Source organism: Condylura cristata, unplaced genomic scaffold, assembly GCF_000260355.1.
Source record: "Condylura cristata isolate star-nosed mole 26May11 unplaced genomic scaffold, ConCri1.0 scaffold00013, whole genome shotgun sequence".
Taxonomy (NCBI): Eukaryota; Metazoa; Chordata; class Mammalia; order Eulipotyphla; family Talpidae; genus Condylura; species Condylura cristata.
This window is the reverse complement of record NW_004567114.1, coordinates 31,638,630-31,651,592: the sequence shown is the minus strand read 5'-3', so window position 1 is coordinate 31,651,592 and position 12,963 is coordinate 31,638,630. Positions and strand designations below refer to the sequence as shown.

Sequence of the window (12,963 nt, the reverse complement as noted above, 5' to 3'; positions counted from 1 at the left end):
GCATCTCTGGCCTCTACCCAGTTCTGTATGAATAAATAAATAAATCTTTAAAAAAATATAGCTTCAGATTTATCTACTTTTGAGAATAAGTATATTTGAACAGCACTGTACATGCAGTGACTGTTTCAGGGCACTAGCTGGGGAATCAAGTGAAAACACATGCCTGTTACAGCACAGTGATGTGAATTCAAGCTTGATTGGTTTGGGGACTAGCAGTTGTTCATATCATCTGTGGTGTCTGGAGCACCCTTTCCTTCTGTAGTCAGACTGGGGGCGAGAGAATCCAAAATCATTTTAATATTCCCTACAAACACATATTCCCACCAAACACATATTCCCACTGCTAAATTTTCCACCAAGAAGCTTTCCTACTGTACACACAAAGTACACTTTAAACTCTCAGGGGAGAGTTCTTCGGACAGTCAGGTCGCTTATCCTGACCCCATAGCATGTCATGTGTGTAAGCACCAGCAACTAGGCAGCAGGGTTACCCTAACACATTCCTCTATATTCTCCTTCCCCAATTTTAAAGAATTTAGAAGTTAGCTTCTAATCTCTAATGAGAAAGATTTTGTACTCTATTTTTATATGATGCACTTTAATTGCTACTAACATCACTGAAGTTAGCATATACACAGGAAGGAGGGTGTACTCTCGAAATCATTTATCCCAAAAAGGCAAAATTTGTCCAAAGAAACAAAAAACAGAGGAGATGGGTGGGAGGAAACCCTAAGTAAAACTGTGCTTTGGGGACTTGTTTTAGAATTATACCTGGATGTACATCACCCAGGTACTGGAGAGTTTTCTTCCTTCCTTCAGTGTAGTTCATCAACCTGACTGTGCAGTGCCTAATCTGTTCAGCTCACCCATTCTTTTCCTGAATTCTGAAATACAGCTGCAATTGGGTATAGGATGATTTGGGGGTGTGGGACTGGGGGTGAAGCAAGCCTTCACACGTACCCTGTCTGGAAAATAAAATGATGACTTCCATTTTTCTTGCATTTAAAGACTTCAATTTAAATTTCTCATAGGTAGAATACGATGGCCAAGTTAAAATCACTATAAGTTATAAGCGACTTTAAAAATTGGTCATCTTGACCCTCCCTGGTGGCGCAGCTGGTTAAAGCACAACACTAAGAAGCTTAAGCCACTTCCACATGAGTTCGATCCCCACCTGCCCCGGAGGTGACCACATGGCGTGGCAGACCTCTCCTGACCCGCCCGCTGCTCCCCTCTGCAGTGTACTTTGTCGATATGCCTGTTCTGCTCCCCACTCTGTCTCTGGTGAAGCCTCTCACCCTCCGCATCTCTGGCCTGTACCCCAGTTCTATATGAATAAATAAATAAATCTTAAAAAAAAATGGTCATCTTAGGTCTTGTGACAAAGAGAAACTAGAACTGGCTTTGATCCCTATATTTTCTAACTAGATGGGACATCAATACCTTACTGAGGTCTAAATAAATCCCTTCCTCCTGTGGTTACAGAAAGGATGTCACTGACATCCAATTGGACCATTTAAGACACAAATTTTACTTTCTAAATGGAATGTGGACCCTAGCAGCTAGAGGGGCTATAGTCACTCCCTCACCACTGTGTTTGTGTGTGTGTGGTGTGTTGGGGGAGGGGGCTGTTGGGGGTTAGAAGTAAGAGGTGGAGCTACTGGAAATGAGCCTGGACAATAACAGAAAGATCACCCTTTTCCAAGCGAGAAAACCCCGCCGGAAATGAAAGGCACATTCATCCATTCCATCCAGGAGATCTTGGTGTGTACACAGTCAGTTTTTGTTGGGGTTGCTCCCACCCAGTCGGCCCAGAACCGCTTGGAGGTGTGGTTCTGCCACCCAAGCCCCAGCTGTGAATCTGAATTCTTACAACTTCCACCCCCTGGAATTGTATGTTGTCATGGTTTGACTGGATGGTGGCCTCATGGTAGAGCTGAGGGGAACTGCCACTCTGCTGAAATCTCAGCACACCTAGGCGGAGTACAGTTATCAGACAAGTTTCACTTAGGAAAGCATTACCTTTTTGCTTATTGAGAAACAGCGGAAGGGGCGCTCCAGGACTGTGAGGCCCTAGGTCCTTCGTGGCCGCTGGGCTTTGGTTGGAACTCCTGGCTTCTTCCGCAGGTTTCCGCTGTGCAGCAGCCCCCTCGGGCGTCCGGGCGACTTCTGAAGGCAGCTCTGGGCTGGCTTCAGGGGCGGTCGGGGAGAACTTGAGAAGGGAGCCCTGCTCGCCCAGGCCTCCCCGGCTGGGCGCACCCTCCTCGGCCCGCGCTCCTGGCTCCTCCCGGATGGCATCTAGGGCTCCGGCCTTCATCTGGGGCGAGTCCTGCTCCCGCTTGGGGCTCTCCTCTGAGGCGGAGGAGGCATCACATGACTCTATGATAAGTTCGCTGTCCAGCTCAGCCTCGCGCTCCTCCCTCAGGATACTGTACTGGATGTTCGGGGACGCGGGTGAGGGAGGTGGCCCTCCCACGTGGCTAAAGGTCACGTAGCCCGCAGGCAGCCCATCCTCAGCGGCCAGCGGGTCTTCGGACACCAGTTCGATCTCCGAGTCCCCTGACTCTGCACTGCTGGCCTCGTGGTCCAGGGGGCTGGGGATGGTCGGCAGCCCGGACCTACCCTTGGCTTCAGGCCGATCTGCTGCCTGGCCCGCTGGCCGTGGGCTCTCGCTGGTTTCATAGGATAACCCCTTGGCCTCTTTAATGGCAGTGATCAGCTCATCCTCCGAGATGCTGCATTTCCCCTGGGATTCTGCAGCAGATGGTTCTGTTGTCCCAGAGCAAAGCAGAGCCAGGGAGGCACACACACGGACAGACAGATGGACAGGGAGAGGAGAAATAAAACAAAATTCCATTAGAAGAAATATTTTCTCCTTGCTTGAGAAACACATATCTCATTAGGGCAAAAATAGTCTGTTTCCAGGGCTATGTGGGAAAGACAGGCCACCTATCGCCCAGTTAATCAGTGTTTGACATACCCATTTATTTTCAAAAGTGACCCAGCAATTTCTTAGCAACAGTACCTGACTTGGTTTTTCCATTTTTCAGTGTAGTAGTTTCTGGAAGTCGTTTTAATTTCTGATTCATTCTCTTGGGGAAGTTTTCCAATTTCAGAGATTTCATCAGATAATCTGATGTAATACTCTTAGGTGAACTACCAGTATCAACAAATCTGAAACCCATCCATTATCCTTGTCAGTTCTATTCATATCCCTTTAGGACAAAGAAAGTTAATTTGAATCCTTGTACACCATTCTGAGCTTTACAGTTGCCATAAGAATCAAGATTTTTAGGAAGAAGTATAACCAGGTGGAACAGTACGAGGCGTAGCGTTTGCCAGCTTACGGGGCAGGCTGTGCAGATACCCCAGTACAGGGTCCTGCAAGGCCTCTGAGGGTCGAGCCCACCTCATTGTTTTCTCTCCTCACCTTCTTTTGAAAATTTATATCCAGGAGGCCAGAAAACTTCACTGGCAACCTTGCTGATACTCCTCTCCACAGATAAAACTACCCAGTTCACTATGACAACACTTTTGATGAGCTTGATGTTCCCTCTGTAGGGCAGGGGTTTATTTCAGATATTCTAGAGAGGGGCCTGTGGTTCTTCTGTGAGCAAAAACTACTTGCCGTTGCTCCAAACTTTTGAGGCCACTGGTTAAGATGGGGGTTGGGGGCAGGGAGTAGATATCTATGGCTAATCTGCTGCTTTTTGAAGGTAGAAGAATGCCGATGGCTAGCTAAAACAATATAAATTTTTCTAATTCTCTATAAACCAGAATTGAGTTTTTTCTTATTCATACACCATTCATTCATCTATTATCCTCACTGAGAACTTACTCGATGGTAGACTCTCTTTGGGTATTTGAAATATATTAGTAAATGAAACAGATAATAAAATCTAGTATGATTTTGTTGGTGCACATAATGCACAACTGGCATAAGTATGTGGTGTGTTACAAGTTATGTGCTATGAAACAAAAAAGTAAAGTAAAGGGATTAGCAGGGCTGGGACTGAGGTTAAACTGGGTGGAGATGAGCTTGCAGTTTTAAATAGGGAAGTCAAGCTAAGGGTCATTGGGAAGATACCCCATATTCAACATTAGAGGAAGGGAAATCATGATCTATGAAACAACCTAGCAGAGAAAGAGCTGGCCAGGCAGACAACAGACAGCAAAGGTCTGCAGGTGGGAAATGCAATGATCTAGGTATCACAGGGAGGCCATGGTGTCTGGGTAAAGTGACTAGAAGGAGAATAACAGGGAAAGAGGCAAAAGACATAGAGGGGAGTGAAATCATGTAGGATCCCATAACGCTTTTATTATGAATGAAATGAGAGACCAGTGGAGAGTTTCGAGCAGAGACAGGGATATGATCTATGTAGTTCCTATTGTTTCAGTAACTTAAACAACCACCACTGCATTCTCTCTCGCATGATTTAGGTTTGAAAGGATTTATTACATGATCTCAAACTATTTTTATAGCAGTTAGGTCCTTATGAACTTGTGAACATAGTTCTTTGATATGATTTCAAACAGCATAAAGGTGGACAAGTGATTTTAGTGTATGTCTGAATGGCAAGCCAGAGCAAGGAGGAGGAAGGTGTGAGGGGAAGCCGGTGTAGATGAAGGAGTGACAGATGCAGCCAGAGCTCCACTAGCTCGGCATCTGCTGGGCCACAGGCTAAGAGGTGTCTGGTTACGGGGCTGGTTTCTCGCTCTCAGCACACTTGGCCTCACTTCCATCTTTCTCTGCTCTGTTTTGTGCTCTCAGAGGCTGAACCGTATGGAAGGCATTGCCTGGGGTCCCTTTCCCTCTGGCTCTAGTCATTTTCAACCAGTAGAAATCACTGAAAGGGTAGGAGCAAGAAAATGGTGGCCTGTTCTAACTTCTTGTTGATTCTGAAGCTCCAGGTCTTGGAAGACTTGAGGAATGTTTTCCCTCCCTTGTTGCTTTAAGTCTAGAGTTGCTAGTGACAACCCAGTGGTGCAAGTCCTTGAGTGCCTTGCCATCTTTTGTTGGTTCTCCTAGCAGTCTTTATTCATCTGTAAATGGCCCTTTCTTAAACTCTCTTTGGTTACAACCTTTGAGTATGTGACTTATTTCCCACCTGGACCAGAATAATGTAGTCACATGGCTAGATATGTGTGTCATGAACTTGAACTCATGTTCCATGTGTTTCTCTCACTTTCATGCTACACCTGCTTAGAAAGAAGGTAGAGTCTGAAGAAAAATAAAGCACCACGCCAGTCACTCTGAACTTCTGGCTTGCTCCCTGAACACATAGGACTTTTCCAGGTACTCTGTCCCCTCAGGTTAGTGCTGCTTCCTCTGGTGTCTACCTGTCTTGCTCCCTCACCCTTTCAAGTCTCTATGCAAAACATAATAGGGAGAAGCCTTCCCTCACCACCTTTCTCTTATAATGAACCTTGCTTTATTTTATTTCAAACCATTCTAGCCACTTGATATTATGTCTGTATGTATTGATCCATGTGAGGATCTTCTCAACTTGAATGCAAGTTCCATGTAGTCAGGGATCTTGTCTTCACCATTATATCCCCAGCTCTGAGGGAACAATGCTGGGGACACACAGTCAATGTATACTTGTTAAAGGATGAATGAAAAATGTCACTGCCCAGCTTAAACCCTCCATTGTTCTTCCTGTACATCTAGAACAAAGTCCCAATCCTTTATTCTAGCATATGAACATGGGCCCTGCCTATTGGTGTCATACTTCTGTGCCCTTGTTTGCAATATTACACAGTTCCCACATAGACAACAAACTTGAAGTCCATGCATGAACTGCCTTCTGTACCTGGGTCCCCTTATGGGCACTCTATGAATTGTGGGCTCCTGCTATTCAGACCTCAGATCACATGTTACTTTCTTAGAAAGGTTCCTCCTGACCTCTCACTCCACACTCTCTCCTTGTAGTACTCCTGTGCCATGAAATTTACTCTCTATCATGTATCTCCTTTATTGTCTCTTAGCTGGTAGTCTCCATGAACAGGGACTTTATACATCTTGGTTTCTGCAATATCTCTGGTGTTCAGCACATGTGTGACATATAGAAGTCACTCCAGGAGTAATTTCTAAATAAAAGTGAATTTTCAAAATGGGCAGGAGAATCACTGACCTCAACAGTGTGAGAAACAGTAACATTAGCTTTCAAAGAGGTTAAAATGATTTACTAGCTCTAGCCCTAACCCTCAGTTTACTAGGAAGTGGTGGGATTCCCAGTGCTGCTCAGTACTCTGTGTCCCTCCTATCAGACCATAAATGACAGCAGAGTTACTACTTCCCTGGTCAGCTGTCCCGCTGGAGGGCAGGAATTGTTCTATGTATTTCTTAATTTCAACATTGCCAGTAACTGACCAAAAAAAAAAGTAGAAATTTTTTTTGACTTAATGGAGGAATTTAGAAACAAGAGACATTTTAAATTAAATGAGCTTGATGTAAAGTTGGGGTAGGAGAGAGATTGATGCCAAAATCTGTAGGGAAATAGGGCAGGCAGAATTTCCATCAAATGTTCTTTTTTAACACTTGGACTTACTGCAGCATCAAGTCCAGAGCACTCACTCCTAGTCACAATGCTTTGAATCCATTTTGAGAAGTCACTGGGAGCTCTTTCACCAGAGATGCTGACCTTTTGGGGAGGGTCAGAATGCCAGCCACTGGAGGCAGGGGTCAAGGATCCCACTGTCCCCTCCAGCCTGCTGCTTTATGGATGTTCAAGAGAGGTGATCACACAGGGAGGGTGGGAAGTGCCAGCTACCACTCTGGCCTTCCACCTGGATGGAAGCCGCCCTCTGTGTTTGTGTGGATGCAGCTGGTGGTGTTTAAGGGCCAATCTGAGTCAGAGCAGAAGAGCACAGCCCAGTGAATTCTGAGCTTTTAAGATTCTGACCAAATAAATCCTTTAGTTAAAAAATAAAACTAAATCCTTAAGTTTAATAGATAATAAAGATGCAAAGAACAACGCTGAGGATAAAGGGGAGAATACTAATTGTTAGGTTTCCTCTCACAACCTTCCCCTCCTCCCAGTTCTCTGAAGGCCCCCCTCCTTCACCTTAGGCCTGGAGCTAGAGATCGGACTGTGAATACCTAGCCCAAGGAGGCCCAGCTGGTCTGGGGGCATCTACCAAGGTGTTCTCCCCAGTGATTACTACAGGAAGCCTTGGGCCTAGGACAGAAGCTAACTTGGTAGCCATTTTAATGTTCCCAGTGTGGCATCCTTACAACTTCTCACCTCTGAAGAGAGAAACTTTTACAAAGCACATCTGGCAAGGTTCTAAGGGAAATCCTGGCTCTCAACCTTTGTGAAACACAAGAAAAAAAATTGTGTGTTTATTAAATCAATTAAACAGAGACTGAAAGGGACCCATCAGTGACATATTCTGAATGCATCTTCATTCCTTAACATTCAGCTTTCCACATGCTCAGTGTTTCTAAGGCAGGGACACCAGTCTGCTTACCTGTTCCAGAAGATGGAGGAGTGACAGATCCCGGGCTGTCGTCTTCGGGCTCTGAGACAGTGACAGTGGGGACTGTGTCAGGACTTGGTTTCAGACAGAGACTTTGCTTCTCTGGGGTTTGCTCTTGGGCAGCAGTTTCAACAGCAGGTTCAATCTCAGTCAGTGTAATTTTGACAGGGGCGGTGACCACAGACGCACTGTGCTGCTCTTCAGACAGGTCATCTATGTAGAGTGCAAACGTTGACTCTTCAAACAAGTGGTCCTTGAGGATTTTTCCCTCCACAGGAGCTGGTTTCTCAGGCTCACGGTCCTCGTCAGATTTTGTTGAGATTTCAGAGTTTTTCGTCTTAGCGTCCGAGTCTTTCTCCTCCACCTTGGAGTGGCACTGCTCCTGACTTTTCACCTCCTCTGGCCTAGTTATGTCAATGTATTTATAGGTTTCTGCTTTCATCTGGTCCAGGGGGTCAGCTAAGATCTTGTTCACTTCGTTGGACTCTGCGGGCGTCATCTCTATTCCAGAATCAGAACTAAGTAAGACATGAGGCTCCGTCCCAGGCACTTCTGGTAAGGAGGGTCTGGGGGTACTCAACTCCTCAGCACTCTCTGATGTGGCGAGATGGCCATTTTCCTTCTGAAGGATTCCAGTGAAGTATGTAGAATCCTCCTGAGATGGGTAACAGATGTCAGAAATCAGAGACGTGTAGCATGTGCCTTCACCATCTTTTGATGCAGTTGAAAAGGTATGATCCATGGCATAGGCGACATCTGCTGTACCTAGGAACCAAAGCAGAAGCAGACAGTGAGTGGGTGCTTGGCTTCAGTTCTCTCCTGCCTCACCAGCCACCGCCCCTGCCTGTGGAGACATGGCATCCTTTCTCCTCGAGGCCTCCCTCTTCCTCAGGTTTTGCTCCTCGTGCCCTGAGAGCACTCAGATGTCTAGATCCCCTGTCTTCCTGAGAGCCCACAGTGCTGGTATCTTGGGGAGGCAGACCACAGAGGGTTACACCAGCTGTGGTCAGAAACCAGAAAACTGGAGAACTGATTTTCAAAATCTACTATCTCAATAGACAACAGCATATATGATCTTTCTTGGCATTATTCAACAGAAGGCTGTCTCTGTCTGTAAAGTATTAATGACTCCAAGTACAGGTAGAAATAAATGTTCCTGCCTCAGGGCCTTTACATTAGTTGTTTTCTCTCCTTGGAACTCTCTTTCCCTGATGCCTGTATACCTGATCCCCTTCACCTCCAAATCTTTGCTTGATTGCTACCTACGTAAGGACCCTGGCCATCCTATCTCAGATTGCAATGTGCCCTTCCTCCTTGCTCCCAGGCAAACCTAATCCCCGTGGCCTTCTGTAGGTTTTCATCGACCCCCCCATCCAACACTGTCTGCTAATATAACACATGTTTAAATTATTTATTTACTTATTGACTGTGCCCCCTTGGTAGATAAAGGGAAGAATTTCATGAATGCAAGATCAAACTATTTTCATCAATAACATAGTCCAACACCTACAATAAAGCCAGGCACATATTAGGTACTCATTTGCAAAATAAAAGCAAGCAATTAAGATATTTAAGATCAAGTAACAGGTTGAAAGATTCCCCCAAATTACTAACAATATTCACTTCATTCAACAAATGGCCTAATTTTGTGAGTAACAAACCAGCTCAAAGCTGTGCATTTCTTCTAAGTTTCTAGTTGCACTTTCTTTGTCTTTGTGATTTCAAGTTAGACAAAGAAAGGAAACAAAGAGATAACAACAAAAAGAATATAGTTAAGATGGACCTTATCGCCAACCATACATAAAGCACCAGAGAAAAGATTACATTTAACTCTATGTGTGCACACACAACACCTTTGTTCTAATGAATCTTTATCATTTCTTTGATGAGATATGCTCAGCCTATGTGGGACCTCACTGGAGGCAGGAATCAGTCCTGAGATATTTCACTACCTTTGGATCCTGTATTCTCTACCACAAGTATTTAGAATCATTTCCAGATGTTAATAAGTAATTATTCACCAGAAAGCAAAGCAGTCTTGCCCACAGATACAGTCTGGAGGTGTGGAAAGTAGAGAGGGGTGCTCTCCGGGAGATTCCAGATGTGGGGACCAAGATTGTGTCAGTCATTACCAGTCTACTCTCACCAATGCTTTCAGTGCAAGGGCCTGTTCTGGAGTCTGAGTCTCACTCAGGTCTTGCTATTTTATTATACATAGGAGGCACTTAATACAGAGTGAATAACTGAATGAGTAGATCAATTAATCAACCAGTAGGCTTAATCCATGTAGCTGCTGAGAACAAACTAAGACTAATTGATACAAGTTACAGAGAGTATTCTAAATCTATCATAAAAAGAATCACCTAGAATTTGATTTATCTAGCAGTGGCATGGAGTTGCTTCTTAGGAACAAATGTGTGCTGTCCAAGGTAGACACATAGACAGAGATCCAGCATTTGTCTAGGTAGAAGCTAGCACTCACCAGAGAGCTGATGAGACAACTGGAAGCCCCTTCCCACACTGAGATTTTTGTACTGATGAGCTGCCATGGAGTTAGACACAACTTTCTTTGTATTTTTGTTACTTCTAAAATGGAATCAATATAATTTCCCCAAAGTAGTGCCTCTGAGAACAGGGGACTCCCTAGGATATTAAACAATGGAATAGAATCTGGCTTGCCTATCTTGATATATTATTTGAGAGACTATAAATAGAATTGACAATTAGGAAAAACTCCCACCCAGAAACTCTCTTGATCAGAGAACCCATGATGAAATGGAAGACCATTTTGCCACTATACAAATACTGACAACTAGAGGAAGGGGAACCAAGCACTTTGTGTGAATCATACATTTTAGATGGGACCATGTCAGAACCCTCATAAAAGCAACAAATAATCTGAATACTTGGAATGTGGTCATATCCCATTTTCTTAAACTAAATACCATGAAAGACTCTCAAGGTTCTCATATATGACATTTGAAAATGTATGTGTATATGGTGCCTATCAGACAGAACCCTAAAAACAGAAAGTCTTCTAGACAATAAATTATGCAAGAGCAGCGTTCCTGTGGGATTGCTGGCTCTAGGAAGCCGAACTGAGCTCAGGAAAACCAATTAATTCTTGTCAGTGCTTCCTGCAGAGCTGGCAGATATGGGAACTGAGGCAGAGAGCAGAAGCCAACTGCCCCAGGTAGGAACCAATATGGTCATATTGTTAAATACAAGTCCACGAGATAAAAGTGCTTTCCTTGTCTATACTAGAAATTACTTTCTTTATATAGCCAAGGATTCCTTGAAACATCTGATCTCATTCTCCTGGGTTGTCTCTTTGGCCATTCAGGGGTCCCAGACAGGTGAGCCAGTTGTCCTCTGACAGTCAGTGTGTGCCCCCTCAGGAGATGGTTGGAAAATAGAAAATTCAGCTACTTGGCTACATCCTAAATGGAAGTGCCTTTTAAAATTTCAACTTAACAATTACTTTTCAGGACCCTCTCTAGTGGCACAGGGGGTTAAAGCACAGTACTAAGAAGTTAAAGCCACTTCAGCATGAGTTCAATCCCTGCCTGCCCTGGATGTGACCCACATGGTGCGGCAGACCTCTCCTGACCCGCCCACTGCTCCCCTCAGCAGAGTACTTAGTCAATCTGGATCTGCCTTTCTGCTCTCCACTCTGTCTCTGGTGAATCTTCTCACCACCCCTGCACCTCTGGCCTGTACCCCAGTTCTGTATGCATACATAAATAAAATCTTAAAAAAAAAAATTACTTTTCAGAAAAGAACTTAGACCAAAAACTGAAGGACCCATGGATCATAATTTCTAGCAAAAGCTAACTGAAGAAAGATGAAAATAAGCTTACATTACATTCCATTGTTGCTTTAAATCACATGTGCTGACACAATCAGGCTTTAGTTTCTACTGATGTTATAGGTTAGAAATACCAACCATGAGCTATACAAATTCAGTAATGTCATAAAGGGCAGGTGTTTTATATTATTTTATTCTATTCTATTCCATTCTCTGGCAACACTGAGGAGTGGGATGACAAAGATGACTTGCTGAAAATGGTTTTAAAACGTCAGTGCTCAAGTGCTAGTTCTTAACTCTAACCCAGCCTCACAGAACTGAGTTTATTTGACTGGTGGCCTAAGGCTTAAAATTGTACTCAGGCACTACCACTGTTTGTTGTAAAATTCTGGGCAAGTAGCTTCTCTAAACCTCAGTTTATTCACTGTTCTGAGTATTAAATGAGACAATGCACGGGTCTATTGAGGTGGGAATTTCACAGGGATTACGCCCAAGATGATAACACATACATTGTATAAAAATGATAGGCCCTCCCTGGTGGCGCAGTGGGTTAAAAGAACAGCACTGAGAATCTAAAGTCGCTTCCTCATGAGTTTGATTCCCGCCTGTCCCGGAGGTGACCACATGGCGCGGCAGACCTCTCCTGACCTGCCCACTGCTCCCCTCAGCAGTGTACTTCGTCGATCTTCCTGTTCTGTTCCCCACTCTGTCTCTGGTGAAGCCTCTCACCGCCCCTGAGCCTCTGGCCTGTACCCCCATTCTGTATGCACAAATAAATAAATCTTTTTAAAAAATGATAAATGATGTAAAAAATATATAAAATAATAAAAAATAAACAGAAAGAAAGGCAAATTGAAAGATCAAAAGAGGGAGAAAGACAATGCACTAGCTCTGTGTCTGGCATGCAGCACAATCAATAAATAAGAGCTGTGGATTTTAAGCGCTTTTTTCTTTTTTTGCAGGGAAGATACTAATCTCATGCAATTCGTTACCACCTGTTCATTAGCTTGGTACTTTGTCTCTAATGACATATGATTAGGGACCTTCCTGTCAGGAATTAAACAGCCAATCCACACTTGTCCTCTGGCATCTGCTTTAGCTGCCACAGTCCTTTGAGGACGAGGCCGGGTCTGTCTGCACAGCTCCTTGAGTAGGCGGTGAAGTGATGCAACTGACACAGATTCTGTCATGTACCTGAGATGAGACTAGAATGTGAAAGTTGGAATTTACCAAGATAATAGATAAAGGAATGACAGTGTTAAGTGCCTTCTGGCAGGCTTCCTCCCTTGTGGACAAAGCTCATTCTGACCCTTCACTTTAAGATTTAAAAGTCTACTTCTACATCTCAATAAAGCCACTCTTACTTCTCTGAAACGGAAGCAAGAGAATGCTAGCACAGGAAGATCGATTACAGCAAAAGGTTTTCTGAGCACTGAGGTACATATGCTCCATTAAGGAAGTATCTAGCTTATCCTTCCCCCAAAGTATAAACAAACAAATGAAGCACCAGTTATGCTTTGAATAGAACCTACGCTAGCAAGCATACAGGACATTAGTCCCATTAAATTGAGAGTGTTTTTTTTTTTTTTAAAGATTTATTTATTTATTCATATGGAACTGGGGTACAGCCAGAGATGTGGAGGGTGAGAGGATTCACCAGAGACAGAGAGGGG

The 12,963-nt window shown here is 44.1% G+C and overlaps 1 protein-coding gene across 1 annotated transcript in view; it reads right to left on the bottom strand.

Moving 5' to 3' along the window:
• Positions 1–12,963, bottom strand: part of RTN1 (reticulon 1) — a 183,500-nt gene that overhangs the window by 85,780 nt on the left and 84,757 nt on the right. Inside the window, exons 2-3 of the mRNA XM_004681820.2 lie at positions 7,474–8,247; positions 2,023–2,769 (exon numbers count right to left, since the gene is read on the bottom strand). Of these exons, the coding sequence (XP_004681877.1) occupies positions 2,023–2,769; positions 7,474–8,247 (1,521 nt within the window). The remainder of the gene's footprint in view (positions 1–2,022; positions 2,770–7,473; positions 8,248–12,963) is intronic.